We start from the raw sequence: 16338 nt of genomic DNA on the forward strand, positions 1-16338 counted from the left end.
GGATTTCCATGTGCAAAAATTAAATACCCTATCTCCGCGAAAAGTGATCGGATCGAGCTGTGATTTGAGATTTCATTTTAAATCATTCTATAAATTCTAAATTTAACGTAAAAACCGGAACGATAGTGGAAAGTTTGTGAATTTTATGGAAAAATGTAAATTGTTTGAAAGAAGTGAGCAAGACTAACGGAGATTTGACCGAAACAATGGTGAAAACACACCAAATATGAAAAGGGGAGGTGGGTGTGTGTGTGTGAGAAAAGGGGGGAGGTGCAGAAATTTTGGCAAAACTTTAATTATCGTTTTTAAAATAAAGAATAGAGATATCACAATGAACTTAGATACAGTGGATAGGTATTGAAAAGGAGAACTTAAGTTTCGAGTCTCAAACGTTTTGAACATAAACTCGAATTTTCCTTCAATTTAAAGTGGTTTTCGACCAGTACTTCGGTGTGCGCAAAAACAAGAGGGGTGTGGTTTTCCGCTTGTGGAGCCGACAGGATGCTCCCAAATCAACCCCCTTTTAGATGAACACACGTCGCTATATTTTGTGAATGTAGAGAAAAAAGAATTTCAAAAATCGGTTCCGTGAGAGCCGAGATATAAACGTTCAAAATTGTATTACATTTTTTCGGACATTTTTTGAACATTTTTTGAACACCGAAAACGCGTGTATGAGGCAAGATGGGGGTTTTAGGAAAGAGGCAGAAGCCTGAAATCTGCGATTTTTGGGATTTTTTAAAACATATTTAGATAAAAATTAAGCTCAGCCCATTTCGTGGCTTTCTGTTTTTCAAATTTTTGGGAATTTGTTTTCTACGAAATCTAATTTTTTAAAATTAGTTTTTTGTTGATTTTTTTCTAGTTTTTTAAACAAAAATTAACGAAAAAAAATTTTTTTTTTGAAATTTCAATGCAAAACGTGGGCGGGACTCAATAGGCCACGGCCATAAAATGGTCAGCCATTTTGTGGGCGTGGTCTACCAAGCCCCGCCCATTTTTTCGAACATTTCACTTTTTCGGAAAAATTGTTTTTTTTTGTTTTTCTCTTCAAAAATTTAAAAATTTTCCCGATTTTTCGACAATTTTTTAAAATACATATATATATATATATATATATATATATATATGAATGTGTATTGTTGATAATTTGATAAGAACAATAAATGAATAAATAAAAAATATAGGAGGAAATGAATAAAATACATAACAAAAATCGAGAGATTCTGTGTGAAAATTGGTGAAAAGAGGATATTGGAAGAGGGAAATTCGAAAAAAAACACAATTTTTTTTTCGAAAAATGGCCAGAAATGGGCGGAGCTTAACTTTTTCGGTTTTATTTTTTTTTAAATTTAAAAAAAGCGAAAAAGCTAAGAAGCCACGCCCACAAAATAGACAATCGCGGATTTTTTTTTTGAATTTTTTCAGAATAATTTTGAGATCAAAATAAAGCCTCGTCCATTTTGTGGGCGTGGCCTAACCATTTTTTTTTCAATTTTTTGGGGAATTTTTTTCTGCGAAATTTAATTTTTTTTCGAAATATAATGAGATATTTTGCGTTTAAAAAAATACATAAAGCCCCGCCCATTTTGTGGGCGTGGTCTGTTAGGCTCCGCCCATTTTACGGGTAAAAAGGTGGTGTTTTTCAGAGGCGGAAAATTAAAAAATAGGGTAAAAAAGTAATAAATTAAAGATTTTTGTTGGTGAATTTAAATTTCCCGGGCGACCATTTATTCTTCCATTTTTTCTTCCGGCTTTTCCTTATTTTCAGTAGTAGTAGTAGTGGTAGTAGTTTCAATTGCTCCATCATCTGTACTTGGCTCTGTGCCAGCAGCTGGTGTTTCTGTGCTCTCCGCCGGCTTCTCCTTGACATTTTGCTCTTTTTCTTGCTCCGGCGTCTTCGGTGTCTCCTCCATTACCAAATTTCTTAACAGTGGCGCTGAATTCGCTGAAAAAATTGGAAAAAATAAATGATTAGCACACAGCACAATGATGATTGATCACTTTTTGATAAGAATGCTGCGTGTCCCCGCAGGGGTTTTTTATTGAAAATTTTGAAAATTTGGTTAAAAATTCCAATAAAAACCCCCGGCGGGGACACATTTTTTACACAAAAATTCGCAGAAAATGTGCCCCCGTAGGGGTTTTTTGCCGAAATTTATGACATTTTTGGGCTAAAAATTTAAAAAAAAACGGTTCAGAGGCTGAAAATGTGTCCCCGCAGGGGGTTTTATTGGAATTTTGTACCGAAATTGTTAAAATTTCAATAAAACCCCCTGCGGGGACATATTTTCTGCCATTGAACCGTTTTTTTTTTAATTTTTAGCACAAAAATTGCTGGAAAATGTGTCCCCACAGGGGGTTTTTATAGAAATTTTCGACAACTTTGGTCTAAAAATGAAAAAAAAAGCCTCAATGGTTGAAAATGAGTCCCTGCAGGGGTTTTTTATTGGGATTTTTAACCAAAATTGTCAAAATTCTAATAAAAACCCCTGTGGGGACACATTTTCTGGCATTGGACTGTTTTTAGCGCAAAAATGGCAGAAAATGTGTCCCTGCAGGTGTTTTTATTGGAACTTTCTACAAATTTTGGGCTAAAAATTAAAAAAAAACGGTTCAGAGGCTGAAAATGTGTCCCCACAGGGGTATTTAATAGAATTTTTAACCACAACAGCCAAAAACTTCAATAAAAACCCCTGTGGGGACACATTCCCAACCATCGAAGCGGTTTTTTTTTTCAATTTTAGCCTAAAAATTGTCCCCACAGGGGTTTTTATTGGAATTTTTGACAATTTTGGCCTAAAAATTCGAAAAAAAACAACGTTTTTTTCACATTTTCACCGGAAATTTGCGATATTTGAGCTAACATTCTTCAAAAATCTCAATAAAATCGAATTTTTCAGCGTGTTTTTTGCAGATATTCACAATTTTGAGTTGATGTTTCAATAAATTTCAAATTTTCAATTAAAAACCCTGTGCAAGGGGGACACATTTTCTGCCAATGAAGGTTTTTTTTCACTTTTAGCCTAACAATTGTCCCCACAGGGGTTTTTATTGGAATTTTTGACAATTTTGGTCTAAAAAATTAGAAAAAAAAAACTGTTTTTTTTTTCAGATTTTCACTGGAAATTTGCCATTTTTTAAGATAAAATTCTTCCAAAATCTCTCAATAAAATCGAATTTTCAGCGTGTTTTTTCTCTATATATTCACCATTTTGAGTTGCTGTAGTTTCCTGTTTCTTCTTATATTCTTCATAAGCTGTCGCAAGCTTCTCCTCCCATTCTTTAACAGTTTCCTCAAACTTTTCCTCATCTACAACTGGTTTTTCACTAACAGCTTTCTTCAATTGCTCTTGGAAGTCGTCACTGCCCTTTTCGATGGCTCTTTTTCGATTGTCATGGGCTCTTTCCAGTCTGAAAGATGGATAATTTGGGAAAAAAATCGATTTTTAAAGATAATTTTTAGATAATTTTTTGAAATTTATTTGAATTTTTAACTCGAAATTTCAGATTTTAAAGCTTAAAAAATGTAATCTTTTAGAAATTTTAGATTTTTAAGCTTAAAAAAATTATTTTTTTTAGAAATTTCAAATTTTTAGACTAAAAAATTGAATTTTTAAGAAATTTCAGATTTTAGGCTCAAAAATTCGTATTTTTCAGAAATTTCAGATTTTAGGCCTAAAAATTCGATTTTTAGATTTAGATAATTTTTTTGAATTTTTTAACTCGAAATTTCAGATTTTAAGCTTAAAAAATCCAATTTTTTAAAAGAAATTTCAGATTTTTAGACTAAAAAATGTTTTTTTTAGGAATTTCAGATTTTAGGAAAAAAATTTGATTTTTTTGAAGAAATTTTAGATTTTTAGGCTTAAAAATTCGAATTTTTGAAGAATTTTCGGATTTTTAAGCTTAAAAATTCAATTTTTCTTGCTATTAGAATTTTCAGAATTTTCGGCTAAAAAATTCAAGTTTTCGCTTTTTTTTTTGAAAAAAATAAATTATTTCGATTTTTACGATAAAAAATCGATTATTTAATCCAAAAAATAACATTTTTTCGGTTTTTACTCCAAAATATCTCCGAAAACTGAAAAATTACACATTTTGCACATGTAAAATTTGATTTTTTGCTGAAAATTTCAATTTTAAGATCAAAAACTGCTCAAATTCCGTGAAAAATTGGGCAAAAAATCGATTTTTACAGCATTTTCATAGTGAAATTGTATCAATTTTTACTTTGTGAGCTCTTCTTCAAGTTTGCTCTGATGAGTACCAAGAGATGTCGCCTGTCGCTTCAACATCTCCATTCGGTGGTGTGGAACTACCTGAAAATTGGGAAAAATTGAAAATTCTGGAGAAAAATAGAGAAATTTGAGCTTTTTGAGCAAAAAAATGCAGTTTTTTGTGATTTTTTCTTGAAAATTCATAGTTTTAAGCGATTTTTCTTTGAAAATCCTAGTTTTCCGAGATTTTTGCTCAAAAAATCCAGTTTTTTCACGATCTTCTATCGAAAAAATCAGATTTTTTAAAACGATTATTGCCTGAAAAATTCAAATTCCCTTCGAAAAATCCACTTTTTAACGATTTTCATTGAAAAAATTCAGTTTTTTAACGAATTTCACGACTCAAATGCTCAATTAAATGGATTTCTCTCGCTTTTTCCAGCTTTGTCAGTATTTTCAAGTTAAAATGAGCAATTTTTGCTCAAAAATTAAATTTTTTGTGACTTTCGCGTAAAAAATCCACTTTTCAAACGGTTTTTGTCTGAAAAATTTAATTTTCATTCGAAAAATCAAAATTTTCCGAATTTTCGTAGCTCAAATTCTCGTTTTAATGGATTTTTCTCGCTTCTTCCCAGCTTTTTCAGTGTTTTCAAGTCAAAATTAGCATTTTGTGTGCAAAAAATCCAATTCTCTGAGATTTTTGCTAAAAATAAGCAATTTTTAACGATTTTCGTTTAAAAATTCAGTTTTTACGATTTTGTTGCTGAAATGCTCGCTTTAATGGATTTTTCCCAGCTTTTTCAGTATTTTCAAGTCAAAATGAGCATTTTTTGTGCAAAAACCCAATTTTTCAGGATTTCCAGAATCCCTTACAGTTCTTGTATCAGTAACGATGCTCGGCGAGAACAAATCACTAATCAATCGATTATTTCGTTCAAATCTGACACCCGCAAGACGTCGGGTGCTCAATTCATTGCCACCGTCATCCTCGTCAACCGGTTGAATTACAACTCCGCCAGCGTCCATTCGGCTTCTCGACATTTTTTCGTTGTTCTTCGCGCGTCCCTGGAAGAAAATGTATTTAAAAATGTATTTTTCGGCTGAAAAAAGTCACTTTATTAATCATAAAATTGGAAATTCCGTTTCCTTGGAAATGTTTCATTTGTTTTTCGTAGTCTGCCTGAAAAATAATCATTTTTTACGGGAATTTCTCGTTGATTTTAACTTTTTCAAGCTCATATTCATGTTGATAATGCGATTTTTCACCGTCCGGAAGGTCCAACCAATACTTTCCAATCATTTTTCCAATATCCCAAAGCTGGGCTTCTGGATTCTCGGCGCGAACTTTTGGCCACATCTTCCGACTGTATCGCATGTAGGGTTGAAGTGGTCTTTCTGGTACTTTTGGACCACGCGATGACATATCTTGGAACTGAATTGGTGATTTTTTGAATTTAAAACCAAATTCTTGCGTGAAAACTCACATTTCTCGCCGGTGTGGCTTGCGGATGACGGAAAGATGACATTTTTCAATCTGAAATATTAAATTTTCAAAAACTAAACAGAAATTCGACTGGAAAACCCAGAAGAAACACCAAGAAAATACAAAAAAATCGATTTAATTTGAAAATCCCCTCAATGTCCAGTGGGGCGCGCTTGCTCATTGTAGGTGTGGTTTTGTTTGGCAAGCCTGGCACGTGGTTTTTGCAAGAGTGCCGCACGTGGTTTTTTTTTAATTATTATTTTGGAGAAAAAGCCAAAAAAAAAGGAAAAAAACATCAAAAAACATGAAAATTGCTGAAAAAGCGAAATTTCATTAATTTTCCAGGAATGGCAAGCCAAAAAGGAGCGCCGACGTCAAAAAGCTTGTACTTTTCGCCGATTTTACTGTATTTTTCTGTTCTGGATTTAATAAAAACTCGATTGGAAGCTGAAAATTACAAGAAAATTAGGAAAACTTTCAGAAAACATCGATCAAATGAAAATCCAATGAAAGACTGAGGAAAACTATTAAAATTGGCAGAAAAATTCAAATTTCTGAAAAAGTTTGCATCAACTGAATTTTTTTTGCAAAAAAAAACATTTTTTGTGTATTAAAATTTAAATTTCGCGCCGAAAAAGTGTTGTTTTTTGGCGCGAATATTGAATGGCCTAGTTTTTGCAATTCGGCCACCGCGGCGATGATGGTAGGTGCGCCAAAGAGTACACTAAATTTTTTGTTTTAATTTATTCATCCAATATGATTATTAAATAGTTTTTTTCGAAAAAAAAATAGAGAAAGGAGGGAAAATCGGGGGGGAATACCTAGAAAAAGCCAAAAAAAAAGGGGTCAAAATTAAGAAGATGTCTGTGGAAACCCGTCGCTACAGATCGAGAACTTGTGAACGTTGCACACGAGATTCGATACCTTCGGGGGGATGTGCTTACAACAAAAAGATGAGCCACTGAAAAACAATAGAGCACATTTTCAAACAGTGTGTGTCACAGGTGGGGGAGAAGAAATCTGAGAGAAATGATGACAATTGAGAGAATATTATCACTCTATAGGACATTATCATAATAATTATGAGTAGTTTTCGAGAACTTTTCACAGGAAAAACGAACGAACGAAAAATCAACAAATAAGTTACTACCTAAAAAGAAATTTTGAATTTGAATTAATAAAATATCCTATATATTTAAAAATTGTCACAATTAAAGTTCAAATACCAACAAGTTGAGAGGGTGATGCATTTGATATTTGCCTTATAGCGCCACCGTAATCGCCTGCCTGGTTATGCCTCATAGAGGAAACCAGGAGCCGTACGGGAAGAGCCAACAAAGATAGGCAAATTTTCAATTTTTTCGGGAGCTGCAGCACAAAACAACGTGGACAACGCGACACACACACGTAGGAAAAGTAGTGGGGGTGGGGGGACTTTTTCGAGGCACACACCACTTTTTTTTAGCGACGAGCAGTTACAACAAACTGCTTAAGGAGAGGGGGGGGGGGGGTGGGGGTATGGGAATTTTGCTTTAAAAAATCGAAAATCTCGCAAAATTTGGTTTTTTGGGATTTTGTTTTGAAATTTAAAATCGCTTTTAATTTTGGTCATTTTTTTGGGGGGAAAAAAAAAAGAATTTTTCCAATAATTTCACAAAATTGGAACTTTTTCCAAATTTCGAAAAATCTGGATTTTTTTTTCAAAAATTGTAAAAGGAATTTTCCAAAAATTTGAAAAAAATTGGAATTTTTTCAGAATAATTGATTTTTTTTCAAAAAAATCGAAAAATAGTTTCCAAAAATTTCAACAAAAAAAATGATTTTTTTTGAAATTTGTTTAAAAAAATGGAATATTTTTCCAAATTTCAAAAAATTGGGTTTTTTTTTTGGAAAAAAATCGAAAAATCAGTTTTTTTTTCCAAAAATTCCAAAAAAAAAATCTAAATTCTCGCAAAAATTCGGTTTTTTTTTTTGGAAATTGTGTTCAAAAATTGATTAAATTGGAATTTTTCGTTTTCAGCAACAAAATTTTGGCGAAAATTGAAAAATTGAGTTTTTTGGGACTTTTTAAAGCAAAAACAATGGGGAAGAAATATACTAAATTGGGTGTAAACATTAAGATTTTTGGAAAGAAAAAAATGGGGGAAAAATGAAAAAAAAAAGAATAATTTTTGGAGAAAAAGGAAAAACGATTAAAAATGAGTGGGCGAGAGACATGGGCGAGTCATTTAACTCCACCAATCCTGTTGAGGCTGAGCACGTTGCTGTTGTTGCTGTTGGCGACCTCCACCACCGCCTGACTGGAATCCACCGCCTCCACCGGAACGTTGTCCACCGCCTCCGAAGCCACCGCCGCCTCCGTTGCCGCCTCCGCCGTTTCCACTTCCACCTTGATAACGGTGATCGCGACCTGGAATTTGATGGTTAAAATTTTTTTTTTGGAAAATTTTTTGGATTTTTTAAAATTTTCGATTTTTGCCACTTATTTAGGAAAAATCAATAAAAATTCGGAAAATTTTGTGCCTGGGTCTCGCCACGACAAATTTTTGTTAAACGCCAAAAAGATATGCGCCTTTAAAGAGTACTGTGTTTTCAAATGTTCGTTTTTTCAGTTTTAAGAAACATCGATAAAAAATTCGGGTCGAACGAAAGTTTGAAACTACCGTACTCTTTAAAGGCGCAAGCCTTCTTGTATGTAATAAAAATTTGTCGTGTCGAGACCCTGGGTACAGTAATTTCACATGCGCCTTTAATGTCGAAAGTTTGTAAAATTACGGTACCCAGGGTCTCGACACGACAAATTTTTGCTCCATCCAAAACGGTGTGCGCCTTTAAAGAGTACTGTAATTTCAAATTTTCGTTTCCGTCGAATTTTTATCGATTTTTCATAGTTTTTCAGAAAAATCAATAAAAATTCGGCTAAAACGAAAATTTGAAACTACCATACTCTTTAAAGGCGCGCATCTTTTTGACGTTTAACAAAAATTGTCGTGTTGAGACCCCGGGTACAGTAATTTCACAAAATGTTGACCTTTAAAGGCGCATTCAGGGTATCGGCGCGAATTCTCAAAAAAAATCACTGAAAATTCGGTTTTTTGTGGAATTTTTCTAATTTACATCAATTTTCCACGTAAAATTGATGAAAATTGGTAAAATTCCACAAAAAAAACCGAAAGCGATTTTTTTTAATTTTAGCGCACCGAGACCCATCTGAATAAACCCATGTGCCTTTAATGTCACAATTTTACACGAAATTACGGTGTCCAGGGTCTCGACACGACAAATTTTTGTAACACGCCAAAAATGTATGCGCCTTTAAAGAGTACTGTAATTTCAGATTTTCGTTTTTCGGCCGAATTTTTATTGATTTTTCTGAATAACAGTGAAAAATCGAAAAAAATTCGGCCAAAACGAAAACATGAAATTACAGTACTCTTTAAAGGCGCATACATTTTTATATTCAGCAAAAATTTTTCGTGTCGAGACCCCAGATACGGTAATTTCACATGTTGATTTTGACATTCATTGATGACATGATGACATTCAGGGTCTCGGCGCGAAATCTCAAAGAAATCACTGAAAATTCGGTTTTTTGTGGAATTTTTCCAACTTACAACGTAAAAGTGATGAAAATTGGTAAAATTTCACAAAAAACGGAATTTTCAGCGATTTTTTGAAATTTTTTCTGGCAAGCGCACCGAGACCCATCTGAATAATTCTGAGCGCCTTTAATGCCAAAATCTAATAAAATAATGATATTTTTCGGCGGAAAAGTGGTAAAAATCCATTTTTTCGCGGGAAAATGTTTTTTTCTCGCAAAATTTGCGAACCTCCGAAGCGTTGTCCATTTCCACGTCCACCACGTCCACGGTATCCGCCTCCACTTCTCATATCTCCAGACATTCCTTCAAGCCAATCCGGCAACTCTTGATTGGCTTCAACAATCAAATCCATCAGCTCGCGAGCGATATTTCGATTTTTATCGTTGAAGAACGAGGTGGCAAGGCCGACGTTTCCGACACGTCCGGTACGTCCGATACGGTGAACATACTCGTCAACGTCGGATGGTAGATCATAATTGATGACGTGCTTCACATTAGGTATATCCAGACCACGAGCGGCCACTGCGGTTGCGACAAGAATTGGAGCTGTTCCGGTTCTGAAGAAAAAATCGATTTTTCTAGTTTTTTTTGTTGAGAAAATGGATAAAATTCCCTATTTTCTGAGCATTTTTTTGCGATTTTTTTGAAAAATTCCAATGAAAACTTAAATTTTTGTGTAATTATCCACATTTTGATTGAAAATTCTAATTTTTTACATTAAACACAGGTTCAACACAATTTTTTTTCGGTAAAAAGTCCGAAATTTCGCGAAAAATCTAATTCCATAAAAATCCAGATAATCAAATAAAAGTTCACATTTCATATAATTTGAAATGCAAAAATTTTCGGCGAAAAACTGAATTTTATGTTAAAAATTCAGAAAAAACACATAAAAATTTAAATTTCAATGAAATTTTTCAAGAAATGCACGAAAAAAAAAACCGAGTTGTTCTGTTTTATACACTTTCCTGTAGAAAATGAGCTGAAAATACATTTTTTCGATGAAAAAGTCAAATTTTTGCAAAAAATCAAAAATTTTCGAGTTTCCCTGAAAAATTGAAATAAATAAACTTTTTTTTCATTAAAAATTCGTAAATTTTACGATTTTCCAAATTTTTAAAAACCAAAAATTCCAAAAATTTAGTTTCTGTCGAATTTAGTTTTTTAAAAAATAAAAATTTTTAATTTTAGTTTCAAAAATTCGTTAATTTCCCGAATTTTCAAAAATAATTGTTTTTTCTTCGATTTTATTTTTTTAAAAACCAAACATTTTAAAAAATTCCGTTTTTTTGTCGATTTTAGTTTCAAAAAAACCAAAATTTTACGATTTTTTTTTTGAATTTTCAAAAACCAAAAATTCCAAAAATTTAGTTTTTGTCGATTTTAGTTTAAAAATCGTAAATTTTCCGCTTTTTCGATTTTAATTTTAAAAAATTCGTAAATTTTCCGATTTTCAAATTTTCAAAACGAAAAATTTCGTTTTTTTTTCAGTTTAAATTTTTTTTAGTTCAGCCTTTTCAAATCAGCCGTGGATTACTGTACCTAAAAAGATCCAAATGTTTCTCTCTCTCAAATTGCTTCAAATCTCCATGAATAGTGACAACTTCATAGTTTTGACGATTCAAATAGTATGCCAAATCAGAAGCTCCACGCTTCGTCTCAACGAATACAAGAGTTAGAGAACTGTCACCAGTTGCATCAAGAAGATCCATTAAATACGACCTTTTTTCGTCTTCTTCAACCCAAACAATCTTTTGCATAATATTCTCAGATGTTGATCCGACACGTCCAACAGCCAAGAAAACATAATTTTCTTTCAAGAAATCCTGAGCGAGAAGTTGAATTTCTTTTGGGAATGTAGCTGAGAACATTGCAGTAATACGTTCTTCTTTTGATGGCATACGATTACATTCGACTATTTGACGGATTTGTGGCTCGAAACCCATATCAAGCATACGATCAGCCTCGTCGAGCACTAAATAACGGCATCCTTCCATTCCAATTAATCCTTGATCCATTACATCGATTAGACGACCTGGAGTCGCGATCAGAATGTGACAACCGAGCTGAAAAGAGACGGGAAATTTAGTTTTTTAGCTTTTTTTTTTTAAAGAAAAAATCGATTTTTTTAAAATCTTAATGTTTTGGTAATTTTTCTTCTTTCTAGAAGAAATTGATATTTTTCCCTATGTTTTTTTCAGAAACATACACAAAATTTGTTATAAAATGGAATTTTATTCTTAAATCGAAAATTTTTATAAAAAATTTAAAAAATGTGAGAAGCGGCAAGGTACCATAATTTTTCGATTTAAGAATAAAATTCCATTTTATAACAAATTTTGTGTATGTTTCTAAAAAAACATAGGGAAAGATATCAATTTCTTCTAGAAAGAAGAAAATATCGAAAATTCAAGAAAAAAATTTCTAAATTGATCGGACAAAACGAAATATTTCAATTTTCAAATAAAATAGCTAAAAAAACTTTGATTTCTCACTCGAAGCTTGTGAATTTGATCCTTGTAGTTTTCGCGTCCTCCGTAAAGAAGTGCTGATGTGATTGGGGTACGGTAGGCGAATTTTCGAGACTCGTTGAAGATCTGAAATTTGAAAAAAAAAATTAGGATTTAGAGCAATAAATCATTGTATTCCTCTCGGACAAGAACAATTTTTACCACCATTTTTCAAATGATTGACAAATGTGCTCTATTGTCAAATTGTTTGCAGAAATACGGTATTTATTCACATTTTCAGCCAATTTAACGCTGAAAATGTGAATAAATACCCGTTTTCACTGCAATCTATACTTTTGCAGCTGTTAGCGATTTTAGGTAAAACATTATGAAAATCTCAAATACAGCCTAGTCGAAAAAAAATATTTAAAAAGTTTAGTGAAAAAATAACTGTTACGTTTAAAAAGTTATTTGAAACGTGAAGTTACACCTTTTTATCGTCCCTTGAATGCTTTTTATATAAAAATTGATTTATCATAGTATTTCAATCAAGTTTTTGTATGTTTTGTCTGGAAAATAATTAAAAATTTCAGCTCTTCTTTGGGAATATTATGCTTTGTTTGTCTCGGTAAGACAAATAAAGTGAAAAAAGTGAAGAAAAGAGCATCCAAGGGTACTGTCAATGATAAGCATCCACATGTCGAATCCAAGGGAACGATCAATACTCCACCACCTAAACGTGAGGACGAAAGGATGTTGATGACAGCTGTGACAGTGAAACGAAGTCTCCATGTGATACTCACAAGGAAAGGAAGTCAATCTAGTCCCGGACTTCAAATCGAGACGTATGTCATTTGAAAGCTTATGTTTAGCCTAGATCACCACAAAAATTTTAGCGGCGGAACTCAACTCTGAACCCCTGAAATCGCCATCTGAAAATTTTTTCTCTGCGCCCTCCTAGTTTTAAATACTATTTCGTATTTATTCATTTTACATATACGAAAATTATCTTCAATATTTATAAAATGGTTTAAAACATTGAAATCAATAAAAATCAGGGATTGATGGCCGATGGTTTGTTAGATTCTAAAAACACCCAAAAACAATTTCTAATCGCTCAGAACCACTTTTAAGGCCATTTCCTTGACCTAGAATTCAGCGAAAAAATGCACTAGAACACTTTCAGATGGCGATTTCAGGGGTTCAGAGTTGAGTTCCGCCGCTGAAATTTTTGTGGTGATCTAGTCTAAACATAAGCTTTCAAATGACATACGTCTCGATTTGAAGTCCGAGACGAGATTGACTTCCTTTACTAGTCAGGTAGAGGCAGAGGTTCAAGGCACGAAACCTGTCAGAGACAGGGTGAGTTATTCACAGAAAACTTCAGATACTAAATTATCGATTTTTCAGCTCAAAAGCCAAAGAGAAGAAAGTTGAGGAGTTCTTCGATGATCAGGATGATGACGACACTCTTCGAAGGACTATCCAAGCATTCGCAACTAGCCCTTTTCTCTGAGAATTATTAGGTCTCCAAATAAGTTCCGGGTCAAAAATCATAACTTTGTTCGCTGCGTATCAATTTTTATGAAACTTTGGGAATTTACATTATCAACTATGATCTTTCATTTGACAATAGTCACAAAATTTTTTGACCACCCCAAGTGCCCTAACTCGGAGCCAATTTTTTCAGGCATTTTTCTGATCTCGCTTCTTTTCAGTTTTCAATTGAGCTTTGTGTGCGGATTTTGCTTTGTTTAGAATACATTATTAGAAAACAACAAAAGTTTGGAAAAAAATCCGCCCAAAAAAATTTTGTTTGGTTGGTCGTCAAAAAATGTTCAAAAAAATGTTTGTCGAAAATTCTAGATTTTTCCTACAAAAATGATGTAACCAAGTGTAAACTATTTTTACACATGCAAAACATATCAATTTAGTTCGATACACTAAAATGATAGTAGAAAATACAATTTTTTCGGATAATTTTTTAGTTTTTTGAATATTTCTTAAAATTCAAATTTTTAACTCAAATGATTTATATGTCTAAAAATTCGCAGTGGGGTGAGGCGTATAATCCTATAAAAGCAAAACTTCTAATACCATTCAAAAAATAGTTAATCTGAAGAACATGCGCCTGCGGCTCTCCTATTCCAGTTTTAGCAAAAAGCGTCTACACCAGGGCTCTGCGGTTTTGAAAAAAGTTGACTCTCGGTGCGCGAGTCGAGATCCGAGTTCCACTTATTTCTCTGGCTCACGCCGAGAGCCAAAAGCCGACTGTTTTATTTTTGGGTATCTGTTTTGGCAACATCCCTCTGATGATAAAATGTGTGTTTTAAATCCAAATGTTTCAAAAAAAAAAACATCCAGTTGTCCGAGAGGAGTACAATTCGCGAAATCCGACAGATTTATACCTGAAGGGAAAGCTCACGAGTCGGTGAGAGCACAAGAGCACTTGGATACTGCTTCTTTCTTCCACCAGAACTTGTAACAGAACGATGAACAGCATCAGGACCATCTTGAAGAATAGCATTAACCAGTGGAACCAGGAAAGCCGCAGTTTTTCCAGATCCAGTCTGAGCACATGACATCAAGTCACGACCTCCCTGCAATGCTGGAATGGAATATTTCTGAACAGGTGTCGGCCGATCGTATCCGGCGGTTTTAATATTCTCTTCGATCCATTCGTGAAGGCTGAGATCCGAGAAGAGGCTGATTGGCTGTGGAACATCGTCACCGGTCGCTTCAACTGGAATCTCCTCGTATTTGTCGAAATTAATGCCGGAAAGCTGTCCGGAGAAGAGCTCCTGCTCGATACGCTCATCGCGGGCTCCACGATTCTCCCATTTTGATGTGCCTCTGCTTGGTGGCGCGTCGAGATTGTTCCAGCGAGTGTTTTGGCTGAAATTAATAAATTATTTGAAAATTCGATTTGATTTTCCGAATTTGCAAGCATGCGGCGCGGTTAATCCTGTGTGGATTTACGGAGGATATCGTGTACTACACGTGGAGAAGTCTGTTTTTAAAAAAATGCTTTTTGGATCGTTTTTTGCTATATTAAATTGAAAACATTCAAAAAATTTCAAATTTCAAAACATTTTTGCAGATTTTTCAGTTAAACTTCAGCTTAGATTTTATAAAAATAAGGAGAAAAGCTAAGAAAATTCTAATTAAACAAATTTTGGGAATTTTCCACTAAAAATGCTCCGAAAACGCGTTGAACTTGCAATTTTTGCGCGAAATTTTGGATGGAAAGCTTAGAAAATAGTTGAAATTTGCAAAAAAAAAAACTCGAAATTTTTGAATTTTTCCGTAGAAATAGTCGAAAATAGCAAAAAAAAAACCATTTTCTAGACCGAATTTTTTCCGTAAAAAGGGTTAAAATTACGAAAAACCCCGATTTTACCAACGAAAACCTAAAATTTTTGTACAAAACTAGGAGAAAAAATATAAATGAGTAAAACACTCATTTTTGAGGTAGTTTTCATTGAAAAATGTCAATTTTTTTGTAAGATTTTGAGCATTTCTAGCAAAAATTGCATTTTTCAGACGATTCTTATCGAAAAAATTGTCAAATCGACGATAAAATGGCAATTTTCGATTCAAAACTGTACGAAATTTAGGAAAAAAAAGAACGGGAAATTTTAAATTTTGTACAAGCTGTCCTGTTCGAAGTTTTTTTTTCCGTAGAAATGGGAAACTTGGATTTTTATGGTTAAAAAAAAATTAAAATTACGAAAAATCCAATTTTTACAACGAAAACTCGGAATTTCTCCAATTTTTTTCGCTAATATTGAAAACCGTGCCGCAAGCTTGCATAGCAAATTTCTTCCATTTTTCCACTGACCCATCGCCTCCATTATCCCGACGATCATTATTGTATGATCTACCGGATCCTCTGTTATCAGAACCTTCATCACGGTTATTATATCCTCCTCTTGAGAAGTTTGATGATCCACCATCACCTCTATCCTGACGGTTATATCCTCCGCCACCGCCCCCGCGATTATTATTGTATCCACGGTTTCCACCTCCACCTCCACCGCCGTTGTAACCACGATCCTCGTAGTTACGATCTCTTCCATAACCACCACTTCCTCCACGGTTGTCACGATCGTCACGATTGTCATTGTATCCGCGATCATATCCTCCGCCACCGCCGCCGCCACTGTTTCCACCTCCACGACGGTATCCACCGCCTCCAGCTCCACCGCGGCGATCATCACCTCCTGCAGAAGCAGCAGCAGCAGCTCCACCATCTCCTCCGCGAAGATGTGGTGGTACATAACGTCCTCCTCTATTTAATGCAGCATTACCACTGCCTCCATTGTTCGATTGGTTACTTTCCATCAAAAAATAGCACGCGCGCAAATATGCGATCAACCCTGCAAAACAAAAAAATTGTGTGTTGAGAAATTGTTAGGAAAAATCTATTTTTTTAAACGAAAAATTGCAAATTTCCCGAAGAAAGGGTCGAAAATAGCGAAAAAAAACAATTTTTACAATGAAAACTTGGAGTTTTCCAGGAGAAAAACGCTAAACTACGAAACAACCATTTTTTTACAACGAAAATTGCAACTTTCCCGAAG

At 33.9% G+C, this 16338-nt stretch overlaps 2 protein-coding genes and 1 non-coding gene across 3 annotated transcripts; all 3 read right to left on the minus strand.

The window, feature by feature from the left end:
- Positions 1-1090: 1090 nt before the first annotated feature.
- swsn-3 (HMG box domain-containing protein) lies at positions 1091-5760 on the minus strand. Its single transcript, NM_001393298.1, has 7 exons — positions 5705-5760; positions 5446-5652; positions 5335-5400; positions 5094-5285; positions 4234-4322; positions 3212-3414; positions 1091-1948 (listed from the first exon to the last, which is right to left on the minus strand). Exons 1-7 carry the CDS (start codon positions 5744-5746, stop codon positions 1731-1733), a joined length of 1017 nt encoding a protein of 338 aa, NP_001380069.1. The 5' UTR covers positions 5747-5760; the 3' UTR covers positions 1091-1730.
- Positions 5761-6436: 676 nt separating this feature from the next.
- Positions 6437-16134, minus strand: laf-1 (ATP-dependent RNA helicase laf-1). Its single transcript, NM_001267930.4, has 6 exons — positions 15597-16134; positions 14164-14650; positions 11801-11902; positions 10848-11371; positions 9534-9862; positions 6437-8113 (listed from the first exon to the last, which is right to left on the minus strand). The coding sequence occupies exons 1-6, from the start codon at positions 16097-16099 to the stop codon at positions 7932-7934; spliced, it is 2127 nt and encodes a 708-aa protein (NP_001254859.1). The 5' UTR covers positions 16100-16134; the 3' UTR covers positions 6437-7931.
- Positions 6555-6631, minus strand: Y71H2AM.28. Its single transcript, NR_101796.1, has one exon. It is a non-coding gene; the product is annotated as an Unclassified non-coding RNA Y71H2AM.28 (non-coding RNA).
- Positions 16135-16338: the final 204 nt, after the last annotated feature.

The sequence above is a fragment of the Caenorhabditis elegans genome, chromosome III (genome assembly GCF_000002985.6).
Source record: "Caenorhabditis elegans chromosome III".
Lineage (NCBI taxonomy): Eukaryota > Metazoa > Nematoda > Chromadorea > Rhabditida > Rhabditidae > Caenorhabditis > Caenorhabditis elegans.